We start from the raw sequence: 25,966 nt of genomic DNA on the forward strand, positions 1-25,966 counted from the left end.
TTGTTCCAGGCCTTCCTTCAGAAATTTTTCCATAGAGCTTCCTCAATCATTTCTTCAAGGATTATTTTAGGTAGATTTTCATTGGTTCCTTCTGAAACTCCGTTAGAAATTCTTCTAGGAATTCGTTTAGAAAATCTTTTAGATTTTTTTCAGGGATTTCTTCAGAAATTCTTTCGAAGAATCTTTTATAAATTATTATTAGTGGTTTCTGCCGAAAATCTTCCTTTAAAGCCCACAAGGGCTCTGTCAAAGAATTGCTTTAACAATTCTACTAAAAATTTTCGCATGAATGGGTTCAGGAATCTCTTTTGGGATTTATTCAGATAGCCCAGAGTTCATACAGATATTCCGTCAGAATTTATTTCAGAAATTTCTCCACGGATTCTTTAAGGAATATATTCTACAATATAATTTAGGAAAATTATGCAACAATTCATTCAAAAATATCTCAAGAGTTTTATTTTCAAGAGCTCATTGATATGGATGCTTATTTAGGCGTGTCCCTAGGTATTCATAAAGAAATTCCTTCTGAAATAAGTCCACAGTTTGCTCCAGAAATACTTTCGGAAAATCTCTCAAAAGTTTTAAAAGAGGATTTGTCCGGGAAATTGGCGCACAATTCATTAATAAACTTTTCTAGGAACTCCACCAAAGGTTTTCAGAAGTTTCCAGGAAGATATTCCTCCAGGAATTCAGGAGCATATCCTGTGCTTTTCACAGGGATTATATTGGAGATTTTCTCAGAAATTTCTTCAGGACCTCTTTCATAAATTCCTGATTGCATTCGTTCTAAAATTCTTTAAGGATTTCATTCAAAAATATCTCTATAGACTTCATTATAATTTCTTCGGGGGATTTCTTCAATATTTTCAGCATGAGATCTATTTGAAACTTCCTCCATGGATTTTTTTTAGATATTCTTTTTAAGGTTCCCAAAGTTTCTTTGAAAATCCTGCAGAGATGCTTTTTTTTTCTTTTCGTTATTTTTATTTTTTACTTTTTTTATGTTTTTTTATTTATTTTTCATCGGAAATTCTTGAGATAAAACTCTTTAAAATACCTTCTTAAAAAATCATGAAATTCTTCCCCACTTAAAAATAAGTAGCTGCAAGTAACGGTTTTAACTTTTATATACCAAAAATATGAGTTGGGATATTGGAGAACCTTTAAAAGTAATTCCATAAAAAATGCTTGATAAATTTCTGGAGGAATTCAGCAGGAATTTCAGACAAATATACTGGTGGAATTCTTGAAGAAATTCCTAAACAAATTTCTGAGGGTTCTCTGCAGATTTTTTTACGGAATTCTTGGAACTCCTGGAGATCCTAGAGATACCTCTGGAGGAATTCTTAGTAGAATGTTTCCTACAACTTCTGAAGGGATTAGTACACAAGAATCAAAAAAATCCTACTACTTGTAGAAATTTATGAAGGAAGTAATCCTTTTTTACGGTATCTTTGAAAGAATACCTGAAAGAACTAAAGAACTGGTTCGTTCGAGGGATCTTAGGTCTAGATTATTGGAGGAACTTCTTGAGAAACCTCTTGATGAACTACCAAAAAAATCTCTGGAGGTGGAGAGGTTTCTTGAGAAATTTTTAAACAAATTCCTTGAAATTTGGAGCCGTATCTGAAAAAACTCCGGAGAAATTAAAAAAAAAGTTATTAAAAAATTCCAGGATTTTTTCTGATTTCTTTAGAGTACTTCCTGAAAGAAACTTTGACCGAATCTCTGAAAAAAAAAACTCCTAGAATTGCATCTATTGGAAAAATCTTTTGGACAAACCCTTGCTGAAATTTCTAGGAGAATGGGAAATTTTAAGACGATTCTTGAATTTTTAGGAGAATTCCTGATAATATTCCTGGTGATTTTTTCAGAAATGTTTAAAAAAATTCATGAACATTAATTTATAAAGAAATACATGCACGAACTTCTATAGAAATCTTTGATGGAATATCCTTAGTAACCCCTGAAGGAATCTCAGAAGGAATTTCTGAAGAAACCTTTTTTGTTTTGAAGTTTTTGAGAAACTTCTGAAGAAGACCCAAGGAAAAGTTCCACAGAAGGAATCTCTGAAGAAATTTTCAAAAAAAATACATGGACTTTATACATGGACATACATTGACATAGACATGAACATGCTGTCTAAAGGGATACCTGATCCCTCTCAAAAGTCCTTTATCATGAAAATTCCGAAAAAAATGTATATATTTTTTTGCGTATTTTCACTTGTTACATCGTTTTCCAACAATTATAACACTCACACCCTGATTGTTGCCGGAAGGTGTCAACAAACCCATTTCACCAGATACGTAGAATCACCTCTCAAACTGCAGAGCGGCATACGAATCCATTTCCCCACGATTTTATGCGGGAATTTTCAGTAATTTCTTCAGAAAGCCGTCAGGGTTTCCTTTGAGAATTCCTCCTGATTCGCCTTACGGAAATTTCCCTAGGATTTTCACAAGAATATATTGCTTAAGAAACTTCAGGAAGAACTCCCAGAGATTTTCTGTAGTAATTTCAAAAATAAGTACATATAGAAAATCTTTGGGAGTTCTTCCAGAAGTTTATTCAGGATTTTCCATAGAAGTTCCTACGGAAATTCTTCCTGGAATTCCTTCGGAAAAATCCCTATAAATTTCTTCGAGAATTCCGTCAGAAATTCCTCTAGAAAATACTTGAAAATTCTCAAGGAGTTTCATCAGAATTTTCCTTGGAGTTCCTTCATAATCCCACCAACAGTTCCTTCGGGAGCTCTGCGGGATTTTTTTGGTGAATTCCACCAAGAATTCATTCGTGATTTCCTTTGAGAGTTCCTTCGTGACTTTTTACATGAGTTCCATCGGAATTTCTCTAGCAGATCCTTTGGAAATTTCCCTAAGAGTTCCTTAGGGAATCCCTTCAGGGGTTCCATCTGAAATTTCTCCTAGAATTCCTTTGGGGATGCCTCCAGGAGCTACTAAAGGATTGCTCCAGTTTTTTTTAAACCCTTGCAGGAGTTTGTTTGGGAATGTTTCTATGAGTTTATTTGCAAATTACTCCAGAAGTTCTTCATCAGGGATTCCTCCTAAAGGTCCTAATAAATCTTTTGGGAATTCCTCCGAGGTTCCTACGGGAATTGCTGTTAGTATTCTATCGGGATTTCCTTCAGATATTTCTTTGAGAATCCCTTCAAGCGTTCCATCGGGAATTCATCCATAACTTAAAAAAAACTCTTAGGGAATCCCCTCAAGGAGTTCCTTTAGGAATTCTTGTCAGATTTCTTTTGGGGATCCTTCCAAGAATTCTTTCCAAAATTCCTCTAGGAGCTCGTTCGGGAATTGTCCCTAAAGATCCTTCATGAATTTCTCCAGGAGTTCCATCGCAAATTCCTCCAGGAGTTTTTCCAGAAATTCCTCCAAGGGCTGTTTCGTGAATTCATCCTGAGGTATCTTAGGAAATTCTTCCAGGATTCGGGTATTCTTTTAGAAGTTCCTTCAGTAAATCTTCCAGGGTTTCTTCAGTTCCATTGAAAGTTCATTCAGGAGATCTCCTGGGAATTTCTACAGTAGTTTCTTAGGGAATCCCTCCAGGAAATTCTTAGAAAATTCCCCCAGGAGTTCCATTACGAAAAATCATCGATAATTTTTCCAAAAAATAAGTTTCTCTTTGAATTCCTCTATAAGTTCCTACGTGATTTTCTATTGGTTTTTTTTCTAGGAGTTTCTTCAGGGATTCCTCCTAAAGGTGCGTCAGAAAACGCTTCTGGAATTTTGTGGGGATTTCTTCTCGGAGTTCCAGCGCAAATTCCTCTAGCAATAGTCCCTTCGGACATACCTTTGGGAAATTGTGTGGAATTTCCAATAAAACAATGGATAGAATCACAAAAGCACTCCTGGATAAATTTGGAACTCTGGAACTCCTAAACAATCCCTTAAAGGATCTTCAAGAGCGATTTCCGAAGAAACTTTTGGAAAAATTCAGCTGGTAGTGTCCGTACACAAGCTAGGGAATTCCCCAACTAAACAGGAACGAATGGCCCAGAAGTGTATCAGATGGCGTGATCCTTTACAACCCGACTGTTTTAAAATGAGCAGACTTTGTGTGACTTGTTGATTTGTTTATCGAGCCCTGTATATGGTCCAATAGCCGGACCGAAACGTCGGTGATGATAAGAAATAAATTACACTGAAAGCCGAAACCTCCCAAAGCACACTCATGTTCTTATGTGTGTTCTAGAGAAATTTAAATCATGCCACTTCAACTTTGATTTTGTAAAAAAAGTGTTAGGTTTATACCAAGTTCACATCTTCAATAAACAATCACGCCAACCGTCAATGCAATGTTATTTTTGCATCCCAGTCGCTGCCAAATAGGTATGTCTCTCCACAACAGAAATCCCAGCCCAGCAGAGCATTCCTTGGGGCATATTTACTTTTGAATGTTTATTCGATACATACAGCCGGCATCTTGGCGTCCTTCATCACCACCACGCCGCCGCCAAGTCAAACCGGAGGAGGTCCCAGCAGCAGCAGCAGCGTTTCCATTCTTCTCGATGGAGCACTTGTCTCGAGTGGAGCAACTTTACTGTTTTCTTTTTTTTTACTGCGTTCTTTGTTGTTGCACATTTTCCTCGCACACCTCGGCGGGCTGGTGCATGGTGTGAGCCATCTCAACTACGACGACGGCGACGGTATTAAGTCAGCTGTGAGGATGCTGCTGCTGCCGCTGCCACAATCTGGTCTCTTTCGGGGAGAAAAACTACACAATGAGTTACGTAATCCTATGCGGAATTTTGTAACGAAAGCTTGACTTAATCTTACTTAATACATATATGTACATAGTGTGCACTGTACATATTAGGGAACCGTTCCAACAAAACAGTACTCCCAATTTAATACTGCTAAAAACAACGGAATGAAACGCTATCTGTTGGCACTTATTCTTCTTGATCTTCCACTTCTTCTCCTTCTTCTTCTTCATCTTCTTCTTCTTCTTCTTGTTCTTCTTTTTGTCTTCACCTTCTTTTTTGCGCTTTTCTTTTTTTATTTGTTTTTAACTATAGTTTACTACTAGAAATTAACCTGTCTCTTTTTCGACTTTGTGTTCCTTGAGTGCATCCGGAGTTAGAAAATTCTTTGTTTACCATTGCATGAAATTGTGTGGCTTGCACATTGATAAACTAGGACCTGGCAGGACGAGAAAGTTTTCCGGCCGGAACCGAAATCGAATCCATCACCTTCGGATTGGCGATCCAGAGCCTTATCCATTAGGTTCGCTGAACACCTTTAGAATGCGATATGAATCTGTACGCTTGATATACCAAAATGGGAAAAATCACAATAATTTTGAAATTTGGGTTCCGGAAAATGTAACATCGTCAATTTCCTACGGATACTTCACATGATGCTTTTGAGATATACACACTACCGAAATAGCATGAGCTAAGCTAAAATAAATAAAATTCAATATTTCCCGTTTCCTTTCCAGCAAAACAGTAAAATAAAATTCCCACCGCTTAGGCGGTACCTAGCTTTGGCTTCGCATTTATCGTGTCTGCTTTCTGTGCAACGTGAAGGTATCTTGCCAAGTTTTGAATTGTTCTTTAAACAACATGAAGAAATCTACGCGACAAACTTATTTCTTTTTCAAAGACTGCAATCCTCATGCCGCGCCCTCAACCGTCCAGCTCCTCCGACCAACTAACTAAACTCTTGGTCCAAGCTTGTCCTCCTTTCGTGGGAAACAGAGAATACAGAAAGAATTTTCATCTCGAGAAAAGCACAGGTTTATATTTATACCGGTGGAAAGTTTCCCCGCTTGAACAAGCATGGTTGGTGTGCACAAGAATCAGGTGACTAACAATGGACTTAAACTTTCTTTTCGTTTTGTTCTGATGATGGAATAGTGCTGAGTAAAGCGTTGGAGTTGCGTTGATTGTAGGAGCGGTGCCAGTTTCTGGCATGTAACATATTTCCATTGCCCTGCCCTAATTCTCAAATACATTCAAATACATTTACATCGAATTACACATATTTAATTGTAGTTTAACCGAAGTCCGGTAGAAATTTATCTAAAAAAACTGATTAAACTCATCTGTCACTTTTTTGCCAAAATGCCATCTGCGTATTTTTCAACAAAGAACTTCCAAATAGTATTACAAATTATAACTAGAATATTTTTAGAAAAAAATATTAAAAATCTTCCAAACATCAGAAATTTTTGGAGTTTTTCAAAAAAAAAAATGTGAGATAACCCTCAAGAGATATTCCCAGTATTCTTTGTGGCTGTCTATAGTATTTCTGCATAAACTCTTCAAATAACCCATTTTAAACTGAGCTGTAAAGTTTGTTGATAAATGCACAAAAATGTCTATCAATATGTCACATATCCACATATATAGTAATTTCTTATTTTTTTTTCTACGTGATTCTGAATTTATCTTGCATATTGTTTCCAAGAACTCAGACAGAAATAGGCCTCGAAATTTTTGCAGAAAACAAGACGTTAGACTTTTTTTTTAATTCTTAATCACCCAGTAAACCATATGTCGTATAAATATGGCCATGTGAAATCGCATTTTCTTGGATATCAAATCATAATCGTTAAACATGCTGAATCTCGTAGCAAAAACGACAAAACAAGTTGTATATAAATCATCATTGCGATTGATTTATGACGTCTAAAATTAACGTCACAACAAGCCGTAAATAATGCAATTTGGAATCACTTTCATATGGTTGGAACGAATGGATATATAAAACATCGAAAGAAATCACAGTGAAATAGTCACTCAAACGCCGACCCTTTCACCAAATGATCGTCGTGTTGTGAATTTTATTTTTATTACAAGGCCAGTACTTACTATTTGTAAAGTCTGCAACTGGAGGAGGGGCGGCAAACCATCCCCAAAACTGTTCATCTTTCATCTCACTGCTTCAACCCTTATCACACGGTTTCAACACAAGATACACTTTTTAACAGTGGATTGCCCACGTCCTCTTCTCGTTGTTGCCATTAAACTGCAGTTAAATCGCGGTATGAACTGTGGATCAACTCAGAAATATGCGGAAATACCCATTTCACTCGGTGAACTTCCTCCGATTCGACACTAAACGTCTTGAAATTTCTTCAGCAGCAGATTCTCACTTTGCACCTAATCCAAAGGACGTTCTCATCGCGGCTAGCGCGAGGCGTTGCGCTGGGATTCGCGACCCATCCATTGCCTTTTTTTGTAATCGGTGAACGTCAAACGAAGCACTGATTTAAGCACAAGCACTTATGTCACCATAACGCTGGGTTTCAATCGAGAACAACTAGGTAATAAACGGAATAATTTTGAGAACATTTTTCCGCGACGGCGACGACGACGACGAGCGCGCGATGTGAATGTTGTAAACAATGTTAGCCGTAAATACTGCCAATTGAAATTCGCTGGAAGTTGTATAAACTGACAGATCACAATATATGATATATCAGAGCAAATGAATATTAAACGGAATCGTAAGGACTTAGGAGAATTGCCGCTCAGGTTTCATACCAGCATATATGGCAAAATGGCTTTTGCTTTGACAGCATGAAGCTTAAGTTTATATTGGTGATAATGCGGAGTCACTTTAAGAAAAGCTAATTAGAGCAGAGGTATGGTATCAGATTCGGGATCTCGAGGTTCTGTGTTCGAGTCTGGTTGTTATTTTTTTGTCGATAGTTTGAAAGCTTGTTTGAAACATCGTATTGACAATCGCCGAAAGTTGTTTCTGATCCTTTTTCATCGATGAAATGGACATCGTATTACTGATTATGAGAAATCGTGAATTGTCGCCACAAGTGTGTATATGGCCTCCACTTTGGTGCGTATATTGCAGATTCGTGCACTTTATACGAGTGAATTGATTTCTATATGGTGATGTATAACCCAAATTATACAACCCAAAATGTTTACTGGGCAGTTAACCTAATTTACAGCTCTTTTTGTCCACTAGGGCACTACGTGAACGATTCCAATTGGACGCTGCACTTACACTTTGTAAAGCGCCTACATGTATTCTATTCTTATTCAACTATATCGAACTGGTGCCTTGTCTGCTTCAACTTTACTACCCTGTCCACGGTAGAATAATGAGCACGACGATGCTGATGTGTGGCTGCTGTTCCTTTTCCAGTCCAATTGGGGGTTGTCCATTATGAGTTGCGGTTCGCCGATATCCAAATTCCGGGTCCGTTAGAGCTATATGCTCCGAAGAGGGTCAGGTGTCAGTTGCTCTCGGGGGAAAGTGCAACTGACTAAAAATTGCAAGTGCCAGGGCTGGGATCGAACCCATGATCATCCGCTTATGATGCGAGCGTGTGGACCACTGTGCCACGGGCCCCGACAGACGTTAGACTTAACTAAAAAAAACATTGCAATTCGTTGATCCATTAGATTTTCCGAATTCATTTCATTGCTCCATTAGAACTTTCGAATACCTGAACAAAATATTCCATTTTTTTGTTAAAAATGATCACGAGTTGTAACAAAAATGAACGGAATCAATTGATTCCGTATTCACTGTGTAGGCACCATGACCCTATATACAAATATCCCCAAGAGTTCTTCTTTAAATTCTGCTAAAAAAAACAAATTGCTTTCGTTAGTTTGTTTGGTAAATCCACATATGTATGTATCTTCTTTGACGGAAGATTTTTATGAATAACTAAAAAATCCCTTCTGAAATTGTTGGAAAAAACCTGAATATAATTTAGTCGGAATATCTGAAGGAATCCTTGCGGGAATTCCTACTGGTATTCCAAAACAAAAATACCAAAGGTAAACCTCTGGAGTAAACACAAGGGGATTTTTTTATTACCGTACGGGTTTGGGCCGGAGGGTCTCAGATTTTCATGAAACTTTTCCCACAAAAAAATTGTGAAAAATTTAGGGTCGCCTATTTTTCCGGAAAACTCAGGTGGAATTTTTTGTTTTCCCCTGACATTACTTTGAAAAATCATAGCTCAAGAACGAAGCATCGTAGAAACAAAGTTTTTTTTAGAAAATTAAAGCAAATTTTCTCAGAAAAAAATATTAACTGGAAAAAGTTTTCCGCAAAATTTTCCACAGTTGAGAAAATTCGTAAAGAAAAGCCGGAAAAACTATGTCCGAACTCGAGGAAAATTTCAAAAAAAAAAAATATTTTTGAGAAGGTGATTTCATAAGCTTCGATCACTGAAATTTTTGGAATGCACTTTTTTTTCGTTCCTGAGTTATGGCCAATTTTGTGAAGTATGTCCATATAATGTAGGCTTACATTTTCCGCGAACTCGGGCATAGTTTTCCGGCTTCTCTTTATTAATTTAGTCAGCGGTGGAAAATTTCGTGGAAAACTTTTTAAACTTCATTTTTTTTTTTTTGTATTTCTGAGGAAATTTGCTTTCATTTTCTTAAAAAAAGTGTTTCTACGATGCGTCGTTCTTAAGCTATGATTTTTAAATTTTTATATATTTCAACAAAATTGACCATAATTAAAAAACGAAAAAAAAAATTGCATTCCAAAACCTTCAGCGATTAAAACTCATAAAATTACCTCTCAAAAAGATGTTTTTGAAAATTTTCCGCTAGTTCGGGCATAGTTTTCCCGGATTTTCTTTACGAATTTTCTCAACTGTTGAAAATTTTGTGGAAAAGTTTTTTCAGTTCATATTTTGTTTTATTTCTGAGAAAATTTCCTTTCATTTTCAAAAAAAAAACATTGTTTCTACGATGCTTCGTTCTTGAGTTATGATATTTCAATGTAAGTAGTGTCAGGGAAAAACATAAAATTTCCACATGAGTTTTCCGGGAAAATAGGCGACTTGGAATTATAATCAATTTTTCTGTTCATATATTCATGAGCCCTGCCTGTGGAAAAAGTTTCATGAAAATTTGAGACGCTTCGGTCCAATTTCTACGATAATAAAAAAAAGACCCTACAAGAGGAATTTTTGTTGGAATCCTTAGAGGAATCACAGGTAAGATTTTGAGAAATCTCTGTTAAAATCTCAGCAAGAATTTCTAGAGAAATCTCATCAAGCATTTGTGGAGGAATTTCAAGAGTATTTTTCCGAAGATTTCTCAATGATTTTTTTTTTCAAAAGTTCCTCTTGGCCTTTCTCCGCATATCTCTCAAAGAGTTTCTTCAGGAACAGCTCTAGGAAATGTTCATACAATGCCTACTGGGACTCATGCAGAAGTTTCTTCTGTGATTGCTACAAGGTTTTTTTTTAATTTCTCTTGGAATTTCCCCAATAATGCCTGCTGGGTTTCCTCTCCTCCAGGAATGTGATTACCTCTAGACATTAAGGTTGGGAATCCCTTTTGTATCATCTCTATGGATGGTATTCACCGAGAGATTTTATTTCCAGGGATTCCTTCAGAATTCCTCAAAGTGGAGCGGACCTGGTGTGATGGTTAGAACACTTGACTATCACGCCGAGGACCTGGAATCGAATCCCACTCCCGACAAACTCGCAAAATGTGAGTTCTTCCTTCGGAAGGGAAGTAAAGCGTGGGTCCCGAGATGCACTAGCCAAGGGCTAAAAATCCCGATAATACAAAAAAAAAGAATTCCTCTGGGGATTATTGTGGAAATCCTCTTCAGATTCTATTGAAAATTTCTGTTGCTCCTTTAATGCTGATAAGATTTCTTTATGATTTTGTAGTTGGAATCCTCCAAGAAGTTTTGCTGGAATTCCTCAAACAATTCCTATTGGAAAAAATTAAAAAAAAAAATCCTAAAAGCAATATCTGCAGGAATACCATCTGGAAATGCTTGAGAATGTTCAGAAAGAATGCTTGGATAAATTTTGGCAGGAGTTCTGAAATAATCCCAGCATGAATTTCTGGGGTGATCCGAGAGGAATTTCAAGAGGTATCCATTCAAAAATCCCTGACTGAATCATCGGAGCCATTTCCGGAGGAATCTTTGGAGATATCAATGGAGGAATCCCAGCAAAAAAAATCATGCAGAAACCTATCAGACATTTCTGGAGCAATTCCAAGAGGGTTTCTCAAAAAAAATTCCAGCAATTTCTCATGGAATTCTGCTAGGGGTGCCTGCTGGAGTTCCTCTGAAAATTTCTCCAAGGATTGTCCTTTTGAAGTTCTACAAGAAGATTTTTTCTAGAATTTCTTCAAGTGTGTTTCTAGGAATTTCTCTTTGAGTACCAGTAATATCTGTTGGGATTCTTTCAGGAATTTGTACTGGAATTTCCTCGACAGTTCTTGCTGAGATTTCTCAAGCATTTTCAGCAGGCATATCTCCAATTACTGCTCTTGGGAGTCCTCCAGGAATTCCTTGAAGATGTCGAGAAAGCCCAAAAGTAAAAAAGACAATTCACACCGTCTTCAGCCAGAGGCTGCACAGACTGAACACATTACTTACACTAGACAAAGGACAACACACAGAACACCCAGTGGCCCAGTGATGAATTTCTCGTTCGACGAAAAGTTTCCACCGACTGAAGCGGGAATCGAACCCATACTCCGAGGCTTACGATACGCCTAGACGACTGCCACCGCTAACCGCACGGCCACGAAGCCCAAAAGTAGCTCCTAAAATACTCTCAATTTTTCGAGAAAGAATATCAAATTTGTGTAAAAAACTATGCAGAAATTCTTGGACACATCCTTGCAGAAACTTCGTGAAGAATCCTAATCCTTGGAAAAATCTCTGAAGCAACATCCTGAAAATCTACCATAAATTCCTTCTGTGATTCTTTCAGAGATTGCTTCAAGGATTTTTTCAAGGATGTTTAAGGAATTTCTCTTGAAGCACATCCGGAAAATTCTGTTGGAATTCTTTCAGGAATTTGTACTGGAATTTCCTCGAGAATTCTGGCTAAGATTTCTCAAGCATTTTCAGCAGGCATATCTCCAATTACCGCTCTTGAAAGTCCTCCTGGCATTCGTTAAGAATGTCGAGAAATCTCAAAAGTAGCTCGTAACATATTCTCAAGATTTCGAGAAGGCATATCAAATTAGTATAGAAATCTATGCATAAATTTTTGGACGAATCCTTGCAGAAATTTCTTAAAGAATCCTAATCCTTGGAAAAATCTCTGAAGCAACATCAGAAAATGTTTCAAGAGAATTCCTTCGAGAAATACCTTGAGGTGTCTCACGAAGAATTTCTGAAGGAATTCTGAAAATATACTAAGATTTGAAGGAATCCACGACGAAATCGTTAAGAAAATTCCGTGGAGGAATTCATGAAGAAATTCTTGGAGAAAGCCCTGGAGTACACTGTCCCAAAAAAAAAAATCGATGTTCGAAAAGTCAAGGTGCTCAACGCTTAAATGAAAGATATACATATTTGAAGCATTTTTGTAGAACATTTCGATTTTCTAAAAAATCATTTAAAGGTTCCACCAGATCAATTTTTGAAAAATGGCCTTTTTTCATTAAGATTCTCAAAAAAAATCAAATATATTAAATATTTGTTTTATATGAATAGTTCTATCAGATAAAACTTTCATTGTTGAAAATAAAAAATGGTACATGTATATTTTTTTAATAAATTTTGATGAAAAATAGACCTTTTACCAGCCCTGAAAATCCCGGCAGGATTTTCTGGACAACCCCATCAGGTATTTCTTGTAGCATCCCTAGAGAAATCTTTTGAGAAACCCTCTCAGAATTCCTCCATAAATGCCTGATAGAATTCCTTCAAAAAAATTGTAGCGATTGATTCAGAGTTCATATTCTACCTATAATTCCTTCAAAGATTCCTCCACAGATTTCTCCAAGGGTTCCTATAGAAGTATAGAAATTCTTCTTGCGATTTCCCCAGAAACTCTCTAAGAGTATTAGCAGATGTTCTCCAGACATAGTTGTTGGGTTTTCTCAAGTATTTTCAACTGGGATTTTTTCATCAGTTGCTCTTGGGTGTCCTCCAAGAATTTCTGGAGGATTCCCAGTAGGAATTATTTGAAAACTCCCAGCAGGACTTCCTGGTGGATTCCGCCAGAAATTACTGAATGAATTCCAGCAGCAATTATGAAGCAAACCCAACAAAAACTCCTGAGAGAATCTCAAGTGGATTTTCAGCAGAATTTACTGGGTAAATTCTAAAAAAAAAATACAAGAGGAATCCTTGTAGATTTTTGAAGAAATGTCTAAAAGGATTTCATCGGGAATTTTTGTAGGACTCTCAGCTTTAACTGCGTTATAAGTTATTCCAATAATAAGACTGGCACAAATTTCGATTTTCTCTTATGCCACCCCCAACCTCCTTCGAAAAATGTAGGTTGAAATTAATTAATAATATGATTAAGAAGGGGCAATAAATTATTCAAGAATTTTTTTTTTTTCTGTTTTTATTAACGACATTTTTGACCCGGAGCTAGTTTATCTCGAGGCCCACGTTTAACTTCCCTTCCGAAGGAAGAACTCACATTTAGTGAGTCTGTCGGGAGTGGGATTCAATGGCAGGACCTCGGCATGGTAGTCACGTGCTTTAACCATCCGTAATCCGATTTGCCTAATTGTTTGGCTATTTTTTTTTCATCAAATATTTTTATTATTTATCACAGACACCCAACACTATAACTCTTGAAATTAATCAAATAAGGTCGCCAATACTCAATTTAACAAAAAGTGAATTTCTTCGTACTTACTGGTGACTTAATCACAAAGGTGAAATTCAAAAATGAAGACCCAGGTTACCAATAAGCATTTAAATAGGCCGTATTTCAGCTTCAAAACTGCATTATATCTGCTTACTGTCGTATCATAGCAGTTCGACTGCTGAATTGCCATATTAGCAATTTAATTGCCGTTTCAAAACTGACAGCCGTAGAGCAGCATTTCAAATGCACGATGTGTTTTGTTTAACAAGCATCACAACTGCTGCTTTATTGCCATAAAACTGCCAAGAGAAATGAGTGATGCTAAAACTGCTACACATTTCAACTTTTCAATTTATGTGCCACCGCTGTAGGGTCCATTATTTTTCAGATGTCCTATCATTTATCGGTAACGAAGAAGCAAATTATCGGGAGAACAGATGTTTTCCAAATAAATTCCATGATTAGTTACTTGTGCCATCGTGTCTAATGTAGACCTGTGCGCCGCCGCGCCACGCCGCCGCCGCCGACACTTTTTGTCCCACGCCGACGCCGACCGAGGTATCGGCGGCGCGCCATACGCCGCTGTTTGTCACGCCGCCGATTTTCATTTTTCGCGCCGGTGATGAGTGCACGAACAAAATTTAGTTTATATAAAGTTTGGATAAAAAAAACCTCACGATCACTATCATAAGAGTTTCATTATAATAATTAATTCTCAACTCTTAGAACACACATTCACATCTCTCCAGATGTTTCTTCAGAGAATCTTCCAGAAGTATTCAGTGATGCCTTCTGGAGATCCATCTAGGATTATTCAAAAAAACTTCAGGGATGCCTACAAGATGATTTTTTATCAGAAGATCTCTACAGGAGTACTTTCAAAAATTATTTCAGGAGAATTCAGGGATGCCTACTAGAGACACATCAGAGATTCATCCAGAAGATCCTTCAGGAATTCTCATAGGATGTCCTTCAGAGATTAGTCTGAGAGTACCTTCAGGAATTCCTACAGGAGTTTCTCTAGGATCTAGTCCAGGAGTTTCCTCAGAGATTCATCCAAGAGGTTCATCAGAAATTCCTGGAATTTGTTCAATAATCCCTCCTGATAATCCTTCGGGGATTCCTTCGGATGCCTCAAGAAAAATTTGCAGAGATTCATTCAGGAGTTCTTCAAGGATTGCTCCAGAATTCGGGGATTTTTCCAGGAGTTCGCTCAGGTGTTTCCCTTAAAGCTCCAGGAGGATTCAGGGATGCCTCCATGTGTTCATTATGATTTATTTCAGAAGTTCCCTAAGCTATTTCAACGGGAGTTCGTTCAGGTATCCTTCTAGAAGTCCCTTTAAATATTCTTTCAGGAGGATTCATAAATGCCACCTGAAGATCCATCAAGAATCCCGTGAGAAATTTCTTCAGATCCAAGGATACCACCAGGAGAACTCAGGGATCACCCCAGCAGTTTATACAGTGATTCCTTCCAAGATTTTTTCAGGATATCCTTAAGGGATTGTTCGAGAAGTTCTCTTCTTCTGGGGTTCTTTCAAATTGAAGATTGAGATTGATTTTTTTCAGGAAGACTCACGGATGCTTTCAGGAGTTACATCAGAGATTTCTCCAGAAGCTTATTCAGGAATTCCTACAAGAGTACCTTCAGGGAATCTTGTAGGAGTTCCTTCAATAATTCCCTTAGGATTATAATCAGGCATTTCTCCAGGATATTCTGAGTGATCTTTCATAGAGTTTCTACAAAAATTCTTCACGGATTTCCTTCTAAAATTCTTTAGAGAATACCTCCTGCAAATTCTACCCCCTACCCGGAAAGATCCGCTGAAAATCCTTCGAGGATTCCGCCTGGAAATCCTGTGGATATTCCTACCGGAATTCATTCGAGCATTCCCCTCCCAAGTAACAATTATACTTTTGTGGCAATCCTGAAGTAATTTCTAAGATAGAATCATAAAGCTTAGCAATAAAGCTCTTTGTTCTGCAAATCTGAGATAAAATAGGTATCAAACATCATTAAGACTAATCTGGCCCACTCTTCAGGAGATCTTCAAAGCTGCTTTTGAAGACTGCTTTGAAACTAGTTGTATTTATGTACATGCGCTGATGATTGATTATAAGAACTTCATGAAACTTTAACAAGAATATCTTGAGGCATGTTGATCTTTTAGCTGTCTTTCTCAAAAGTGTCAACAGTGCATAATAAATGAAATCTTTCACCTAAGCATTATGCAGATGCAAACAAGTTCTGTTTCATGGATGAAATATTAATTGAAAAGCGAATTCATTTTCATCAAATTGAAATGTTTAAAACATTTAATTGCCTGACAGATCATTGATGACAGGGAATCGAAATTTTCCGTGCCATACCCACTTTTTCGTTAATATGCCACCCAAAACATACGAAAATTACATAGCGCCTCAAAAATAATATCAATCATTAATATATGAAGACATAAATTTCCTTCAAAAACAAAAGGCTACGCCACTTTTTCAATTCTTTCTAAGCATGGCTGCCGTTCCAAGCGAACAAAACTCATGCAGCCGCCATCAATTGTTATTACCTTTAATCCAAACCCCCTCAAAACAATGATGGAACCAAATCTCCTTGCATGAACGCTACAGCCTTTATTGAAGATTGTGTTTACTAGTTATGATCTTAAGGCAGATTTGTTCGTCTTAAATGAAACTTACTCGTTTTATACAAGAGTAACAGCCTTTGACAATTGTTTGTTTACGTTTTCGATGCTAGAAAGTTGTCTCTGTACAATTCGCGGTGCTTCGCGTCAAGATGTGCCAATTCTATTTTGTATTCCTGTATTTTGCTATTAATAATGAAGTGCAACATACTACAATTAAACTATTTGGCATGAGCTTGAGCAGAGTCACAGTAAGTACCCGTTTCATTTTGGATTCACATAGCTATGGCCTGTGTGCGAAACTTGTTGAAGGCAGGACGACAGCAGTCAGCTACTCGCATTTTTGATTGGCCGTAAAATCATTATTTCGTTGACATAATTACTTTTTAGCACAAGAATGGCTAAATTATCAGTGAGCAAACATGTTTATGTGTTTATATTTGCATGAGAACGCGGTTTTTCAACCAATTTGTTACATTCATTATTTGGATTGAAAAATAGTTCGTTGTCTTATCATTATTTCGCATAGTTATTGTTCCAGAGTAATGGCTCTAGCTCAAGAATAGAAGGCTTCAAGAAATTTTTAAAGGAGGATTAGCCAGATGAAATGCACTTGAATAAACGAAGCATAAACTTTTAATAAAATATGTTGATGTTATGTGTTGAAAATAACTTCAAATACGCCTTAAAACTTATTATAAAATTTAATGCTCTTGTAAATTCAGTTGTTTTATGCGCGAATTTCAAAATTAACTTGAAGACAACTTAAAAACCGCAAACGAAAGAAGATTGTTTTCTCTTGATAAAAGCAACTATAAATGTTCCATGAATTGGTCATGCTGTGATAAAGCTTCCATAAAAATAATCAAATCTAAAAGGAATTGAAATTGTTACTTGGGCTGGAATCCCTGCAGGGATTTCTCCTGTAATTTCTTCTGGGATTCCTCTTAGACTTCCTTCAGGGGTTCCCCTGAACTTCCTTCGAGGATTTCTCCTGGCTTTTTTCCTGTAATTCTTACGGGGATCCCTCTTGGAATTCCTCCGGAGATTCTTCCTAGATTTACTTTCAGGGTTTCCTCCTTAACTTCCTTCGAGGATTCCTCCTGAAATTCGTTCGGGGATTCCTTCTAATATTCCGTTAAATTTCTTTGGTGGTTAGAATTCTTTCGGAGAATCCACCAGGATTCCTCATGGAATTCCTCCAGGGATTTCTCCTGCACTTCATTTAGGGATTCCTCTTGGATTTCCTTCAGGGATTCCTCCTAGAACTCATTCAGGAATGGCTCCTAGAATTCCTTTGGGAATTCTTTTTGGAATTTCTTCGGGTATTCCTCCTAAACATCCCTCATGGGTTCCTCCTGAAATTCTTTCGGGGCTTTCTCCTGATATTTTAACGTGGATTTCTCCTGAAATTTCTTCGGGGTTCCCCCCTGGAATTACTTTGATGATTGCTCTTAGAATTTCTTCTGAGATTCTTCCTGGATTTGCTTCAGTGATTCCTCATGGAATGCCTTCAGGAGTCCTTCTGGAATTCCTTTGGGATTTCCTTCTGGAATTGCTTCAGTAATTTCTCATAGAATTCCTCCAACACTATTTTTTAGACAACTAATTTTTGAACTGTCATATCTCGGAAACCGGTGAACCGAATTGAATGAATTTTTAAACGTTTATCAACAATATATTGATACTTCATACGACGTTATAAAATGTAACATTTTCTCATGGCGAATTAAGTTATACCGGGTTGAAATGTTTACCCATATAGAGGAAAATAAGTCAAATTTACAATACCCCACAAAAATTATTGAATGTGTTCTTTCTTCAATCTAAATAGGCTCCAATATATCTGATTAGAGATAATTTGAGAACAAAAGTGGAAAATCTTTGGATATCAACACTAAAATTTATTGACATTGATGTGAAAAAAATACATTTTTTAGATAAAAATTCAAAAAGTGTCAATCTATGATAACTTTTTTCAACGTTTAAAAAGTACCTATGTTTTAATAGTTTGTGAAGCATTTACATATTGTTAGTGTACGTTCAAAATTTCATTCAATTCGGTTCACTGGTTTCAGAGATATGACAGCTCAAAAATGAGTTGTCTGAAAAATAGTGTTTCACCCGAATGGTTCTAACTTTGCGAAAGATTAAACAATCGAGCCCAAATTTGTACCAATGATGCACATATAATAGGTTGACAAACAGTCAAAATTTGAGATTTTTTGATGCACTCTATGCAAAGTTACAGCATGTTGAACTTTTTTGTGAGAGAAAAAAAGTTGCCTATCCCAAACATTTTGGCCATCCCCTGTATTTAAAATTAAATTAAATAATTTTAATGATATTTTTCCATGAAACTAGAGTAAATTATCTTTGTTTTGAGGTCTTCACCTTTTCTGTTTGTTATGTGGAATGTGAGCTGAGATATAAGTGATTATCTGCGTCCGGATTCTAACTGGACAATGCTTTAGCTTATCCTGTAGCGCGATTCAGCACCATCAGCTCAATTTCAGTAGGATCAGCAAAAAAAAAACTACTGCAAAAAATAGCTTCAAAAGTTGCAGAGCTAAGAGTGAGAAAATAATTTAAAGAAAATGTAAGAATATGAAGCGGCTAAAATGAGCAGAGGAAAATATTTTTGTTTTGTTTTTTCACAATTTGGGGAATAGGAATTTCAAGCATTTAATCAGTCGAATATTGGGCCAAAACCTGCATTCAATTAGCACTAATGACGCATATACGGCAAATAAGCATTAAATGACCTGCAGTAAAGGCACATATACTGCTGAATAAATGCAATTTGAACTGCTTATTGGTTACCTGGGGAATTATATATGGAACAAATTCTTCTAAGACACCATACCGCCAATATCAATGCTTGAGGCCACATTTTTTTTTTATGAATGTGACCTCCAGTACAGTAGGTACAGGTTTCCCAGGAGATTATGTCCGGTGGCCACATCCGGAATGGAAATAGGGTGAATTCATTTGCGAATCATAATGAAATACACGCTATGTACCCAAAAACAGTTTTTTTTTATAAATTCTTCAAGTATTCGCTGAACGGCGTGATTTTTAATTCGTATGCGCTGATTCAGGCCGTCACGGATTAGCATTTTTTGTTAGTTCTATGTGCATTTTTTATTTTCTAGTTGTTGTGGTGGTAATTGTCTATCTGCGAAACTGGCAACACGGTTCGGATCCATAGCAGAAAGTCAACTGTTGTGGTAAGAGGTGGACGTAGTGCGAGTAAATATAGCAGAATTTAAGAGAGTTTTTAGTATTAATAAATTAGTTTTTAATATATTAAATGATGTATTTCCAGCATTGAAGCTGCTCAAACCAAAGCTGCTTTCAGTTTTTGTCTATTCGTGCTGAAGAAAGACCAACCCGCAACACTAGTAGTCAATCGTAACAAGTAACAACTAGGCATTGAAAGTACGGTCATCTATGTTCAATTGAAGCCACTTATTTGCTGCAAGCAATCATTTCCTTTCTTAAGACAAAGTACAATCAAATAATACCACGTACTTATGACATTTTAATAATACAACAACCACTTAGCGTGACTTACCTAATGCAGGCGCCGTAAGCTTTCATTGGAAGCTGAACATTCTCTTCGCCTCCACCAGCCTCTCCTTGTAGTGCTCCGTTACAGCACTTCAGCCCTTGGCCACCCGCCGCAAGAAGTCCATTTTGTGCGTTCGTTTCGTTCTTCATTTTACAACTTTTACTTAACAATGTCCGTCGTCGTCCCTCCATAATTTGTGCAAACAAATTTGACTCAACTTAATTAAATTATGCATTGCCCGGCTCTGCCCTAGCGAAAAGACCAACTGACGCGACGGGGCGAGATATCAGTCACTATGGGGAAGTAGCTCGGACAGACAACACTCCTTCAACCATCCGAATGAACCACATTTACTTGTCCAAGTTTTTTTTGCAATTTTCATCAGAATTTCTTTTTTTTTCTCGCCTATTTTCCCACAGATCGCTCGGGCCCGAGTTTGGTGGCGCTGTCGGGATGTTGTTCTACACGGGAACGACACTGGCCGCCGCCATGTACATCGTCGGTGCGGTTGAAATCGTGCTGGTAAGTGGAGCTTTTCCTTCCAGAAGCTGTCGTCGCGTTTTTTTGTAAACTATATTATGGGTAACCATTTGGTCCTGCCGGCGGAAAAAAGTAGAAGAATGATGAATCTTTCGTAAGAACTAGGGTAGAAGCTTCAGTTTTGGCCAGTCCGGAGTTTTGGCCATAGTGCGGTATTGAGCCTGTTGCGATCTAAATCGGCGTAAATTTATTTTTTACTAGTACATCCTAATACAATATGATGATTACAGCTGTGAAAACTACACATTTTGGTTAAAAACTGGAAGAAAAAAATATATTTCCTTAAAAAATCTGCTCCCATATATCTATTTTGGCCAGGGTGCTTCTAATTTGGCCACTCCCATAAGAAATACACGTGATTGGCCAAAATAGAAACCAAACTTAAGAATATGGCCAAAACTGCGGCAGAGCTTCTATTTTGGCCAGTGCCACTTTTAATACAAAAATCAAGTATTGGCATGGTTTCTGCATTTTTCCTTCAAAATATAGATTGAAACCTTTCTTTTGACGTATTGGTTGTTTTCATAGGATTATTGGTTATTTTTATAAAAATGATTTCTCTTAGACTGGCCAAAACCGGTGCCCGCACCCTAGTGGTTTTCGCGAGAAGGTTACTTGGGGGTAAAAGCGGATGATTTACATTTACCATGTCGGTTGTTGGAATGATGATGATGGGAACAGACAGCTTCATAGTAACAGAGGTTACATTGTAATGCAGATTAAACTGAGATACAATTATTTCTGCGATTATTTCGAGCAGTTTATACAACATTTTTATATTACATGCTACTTGGGTTGATTAGCCCAAAAGAGTCCACTATAAATGAATCCAGAGCGTAATTGTACGTAAGAAAAGAAAAACGTTTTCCCATGCACTTCATTGATTATTAGAGCCAAATATTTTCATTAAAATATGTGCTAAAGAAACTTAACTTCAAAGCAAAAACTATTTTGCCTGAACTATAAAAAGTCTATACTTTACAAACTCTTATGTTGTTTTCAGCGGTGACCCATTATCTGGTCAAAACTTATCGCAGTTCTGAAAACCTATAAATCCAAAAATTGATCAAATTCCGTTCGCTTGCCATATTGGTGTTTATTGCAAATTCTGAATCTCAAATTTCGTTCACTTGTTCACTGTTTTCAAATAAAAAATATTCCTTCCCTGAGATGAGGCAAATTCCTAAAACTGTTTTCCAATAATTATTTCAAGCCAGGGTTCGTCCAGGGGTTCTACGTTCCATCTCGGATAGCTGCAGAAGTGTAAAGATTGGAATTCCAATCAGCTATCAGCTAGGATTCTTCAGAAGTTTCGCTTGAGATTGGTAGAGCGATTACCCCTGTAATATTTTTTTTTTTTTTCAGCAGTTCCACCAGGCATGTCTAGTAAAGTCCCACCTGGGGTTCATGCAAGAATGACAAAAATTCTAGATAATTCACGAGAATTCCTTTCGAATGTTTTTCCAAGAATCCTTGCAAATGTGCCTCTGGAAAATACTTTTCAAAAGCTCAGTTTATTCTTTCCGAAGCATCTCCGAGAATTTGCTGTGAAAATTTGGAGTACCTTCCTCCTCTTCTTGGCGTAACGTCCTCACTGGGACAAAGCCTGCTTCTCAGCTTAGTGTTCTATGAGCACTTCCACAGTTATTGACTGAGAGCTTCCTCTGCCAATGACCATTTTGCATGTGTATATCGTGTGGCAGGCACGAAGATACTCTATGCCCAAGGAAGTCAAGGAAATTTCCTTTACGAAAAGATCCTGGACCGACCGGGAATCGAACCCGTCATCCTCAGCATGGTCATGCTGAATACCCGTGCGTTTATCGCCTCGGCTATATGGGCCTAGGAGTACCTTAAGAAATTCTTTTTAATATATCTACAGACATCCCTTCCTGAGTATTACTAAAAACTCCGGAAATTGAAAAAAAATCTGGAAGATATCAGAGTGTCTTCTTAGTTTTTGTTCTTTGTTAATTGTGTCCACAACCAGAGGAACTTTGCCTGGAAGATTATTCTGAAAAAAGACCTAGAGACACTCTTAGAGGAATTCCCAGAGCGATGGTCAACACCGATCAAGAGATATTCAAGTGTATCTATTCTCATCCATCACGCACGGCTTGCTTGATGTGAATTTCTATTTGAATATTTACTTTTTACTTGCCACGCACTTTTGTGAATTTACACCGTAGAGAAAGAGTTTTCTCTGCTCATGTATCTGACAAGCAGAGAGCATTTTCATGACACCAACAAGTGGTGAAAAAGGCTGTCAGACCCTTGGTTGGAGACCATAGGTATGCCAGTAAATGCACAAATAACATCCCAAAGAGATACTCGTAATAGTATGAGGTACAAGAGAGACAACCGAGAACGAATCACGCCAATAGAGGAAAAAGAAACAAGAGTAGAGCCTGTAGGCATCGAAGATCTCAATTCTAGAACAGTTTGGAAAGCCTAGAATATCCCATAAATGTAGCAAAAGCATTATAGCTGCGCGCTGTATTTCAAAGTGTTTTGGATGCCATTTGTATTTTGTGTTGGAATGGCCAACTACCACAGCATCGAGTAGCTCGTAATATTGAGAAGTCTAAGCGGTTATCAACGTGAATAAATTCCTAGGACAGAGTAACAGAAATGATGGTAGACACTGTAGATCTTAAAAACATCAATTCCAGAGTAGTTTGGATCACCCAATCCATGTACCATGAAATATCAAGTGGTACTTTTGAGTTTTTTGATTACCGCAGACTATGTTTCATGACCATTCATCATGCGTAGAGCTTGGTTTGGTATGCGGCATTTGGACACAAAATTCTATGTACTTTGGAGGTTTTGGATGAGATTATGAAGAATACATAGGTTTTCGAGGATCAATGAAGTAAAGTATTAAGGATGATAAACTATGCTACCATCTCCAAAGTCATCATCGCACTCACATATGTATAACACTTCACGATAATTCTCTCTATAGTTTCAGCATCAAGGCAAGATGTTAAACTCAACCGACAATCCCAACTAATCCGGTAATCATTCCCTGCTGAAATAGGTTGAATTACGACAAAAAGTCTCAATCTTCCAAAGTGTGCTTTCCATTCCGTTCCCATTGTCTCGGTCACAAGTGGTCCCAAGTATGGTGTGGTGGCACAAGCTGACGACGACCAACTCAACGCAGGGCTCTTATTTTATCGCACGCTTCGCCCCTCCTACTCCAACCAAGAAGACAGTAATGGGCCATTAAAACCATTCCACGTCCTTCCTGCCCACCCTTGCTGGCTGGATGGAATAATTTGCTCCGAATTAAAAGCACAGAGCACAAAAAGTAAACAAACAGTTGCCATATCACCAGATGGGCGACCGAATGCGGAGACTAAGAAGGAGACCAGAACGTCGAGCTTGACCTTTTAATGGGATCTCCATCAGGTACCTACAGCTCTTCTTCCTCGGTTGCGTACCTACGCTTATATGCCTGTTCTGTGTTGAAATATCGGAGGTGGTCACCCCGGCCAGAAGGCGGATGTGACATCCGGACTCATCTTACTCAATGGTCACCGTTTGCCGAACGAAACGGGATTGTATCTCACCGGAAACAAACAGTGGCACTTTTCGATGAGAGTTTCCTCAGGACAGGATATGAAGCGAGTTGTTACGTTAAGGTGAAAATGGAGAAAGTTTACTTCTGAACTCAAACATGATTTCACATGAGATTAAGTTTGTTTACATGCTTAAAGATTTATTCAATTACATTGCAAGAGCGAGTAGAACACCACAGATCCCATTCTTTTAACATTTTTACAATTCCCATGTAGTTTTGTCAGCTTACGCATTAGTTTGAAATGAAACAAAACTATAGTTATGGCTATCTTTTTTGTTCAACTCATGCATAATAATTATTATTACTTATTTATTATACATGTTCAGCCCCATGCCACTTTTGTCTTTAACCAATTCAGAACTGTTAGAATGACCTTGTGTAATAAGGCCTTGAGCTGAGTTACAATCTTCTTATCAGTTAGGAGGTGTACTATCACAGAGAAAAGATTGCCATACGTTATTCCTGAACGAACCCAGCATGATTTCCCCCGGTTCGGTCCGATGGCAGTTAGGTGGAAACGATTATGGGCCCGTCTGCGGCTTACAAGGCATATGCCTAAATCGGGAATGGTGTCTCGATGATCTCTTCGATGACCGGCCGAACCGACCGCCTGCCTGGCCGCCAGACGTTATGGCGTGTGAAATGGAAATGTGACGGTTTCGGGGAAAAGGGATTTTCGAGGCTTTTGAGGGTGGAGTTATGGGGCGCAATTAACGTGATGGTTATCACTCGGCTCAAGGATGGCAGTAAAATTGAAAGATTATTATCGTGATTTTGATAGTTTCATGGTGGTCGTAAGGGCGATTGTTACTAAGGTTTATTTCATGTCTTTATTTCCCGTTTCAGTACACTATCAGGAACAGGCAAAGTGTGTTCTGTTTGTTGAAAGTTCACCATCGAATTAGGTAGAAATTTAATTGAAGTCTTCTGAATAATAATTAAACTGAAATCTGATATGATTTATCTATCCAAGCATGTATCAGGTATCAGGTATCAGAAGGCCGGTTCCAGAGGCACGTTAACCTCCATTTGGGACATTTATGCCATCACCAAAATAACAGCCTATTTCATCATCTACCTGAGGGAAAAAGAAGGAAAAGGGAATTGGATGGGGATAGGGACAGGTAGGGAAATAGGAAAAATACCCTGAAAAGGGTACTAACGCACAAGCGTACCACAATGGGTTCAAACAGCGCCCGAATACTCGGAAACGCAGTTGCGCAAAAACTGGACAGTTACATATCAAATGATATGAAGTTCCATAATCGGATTCACAGCTATCACATGCAAATGAATCAGATTGCTTAATATTCGCCATGTGATAACTGAGTCGGCAGTGGCCAGTCAATGCTTTGACCAGAATGCTGCAATTCTGCTTTGACAGATTTGTAAGATACTTCTCCAAACTATTCCAGTATTGTCTGTGTTGAGTAGCAGCCCAGGAATGAATCTGGAGCTTTACCCAACACTTCGATATCGGAATAGCTGGCTCAGGGCCAATGAAGTCATGTGATGCTCCAGTGCGAGCTAACTCATCAGCCAATTCATTTCTAGCGATAGAAGAATGGCTAGGCACTAGGGTGGCCCATACTTATATGAAAAACAAAAATTTCGAAAAATGCCAAGTCTTACCTTCTAAATCAGTTGTTTTGGACTCCCAGAAGCTACGTTCAAAATTTGAGCAAAATCAGTTGAGCCTAAGGGGGCGCTCAAAACGCTTGAAATTTGTATGGGAAAACTTGGCCAAATGTATGCAGAAGTTTTAAATTTTCATATTTTGCCGCTAGGTGGCTCTGTAAGCGTTCAATAATCAAACCCTTTGATATTATTGTAGGTGACTATATGCCAAAGAACTTTGTCGAAGACCGCAAAGTGATCCGACGACTGCGAAAAAAGTTATACCCTAGTTAAAGTGAGGCAAAGTATTGAGATTTCATTATTGATATTATTCCTTTTACATGTATTGGAAAAACAACAATAAAGTTTATCCTCACTTTACCAAGGGTATAACTTTTTTCACAGACGTTGGATCACTTTGCGGTCTTCGACAAAGTTGTTTGA

At 37.7% G+C, this 25,966-nt stretch overlaps 1 protein-coding gene across 7 annotated transcripts in view; it reads left to right on the top strand.

The window, feature by feature from the left end:
- Nucleotides 1-25,966, top strand: part of LOC109425809 (solute carrier family 12 member 4) — an 836,994-nt gene that overhangs the window by 597,597 nt on the left and 213,431 nt on the right. For all 7 annotated transcript variants that reach the window (XM_062842513.1, XM_029865597.2, XM_062842512.1 and 4 more), the window contains exon 7: nt 20,196-20,298. In XM_062842513.1, the coding sequence (XP_062698497.1) occupies nt 20,196-20,298 (103 nt within the window). The remainder of the gene's footprint in view (nt 1-20,195; nt 20,299-25,966) is intronic.

The sequence above is a fragment of the Aedes albopictus genome, chromosome 3 (assembly GCF_035046485.1).
Source record: "Aedes albopictus strain Foshan chromosome 3, AalbF5, whole genome shotgun sequence".
NCBI lineage: Eukaryota > Metazoa > Arthropoda > Insecta > Diptera > Culicidae > Aedes > Aedes albopictus.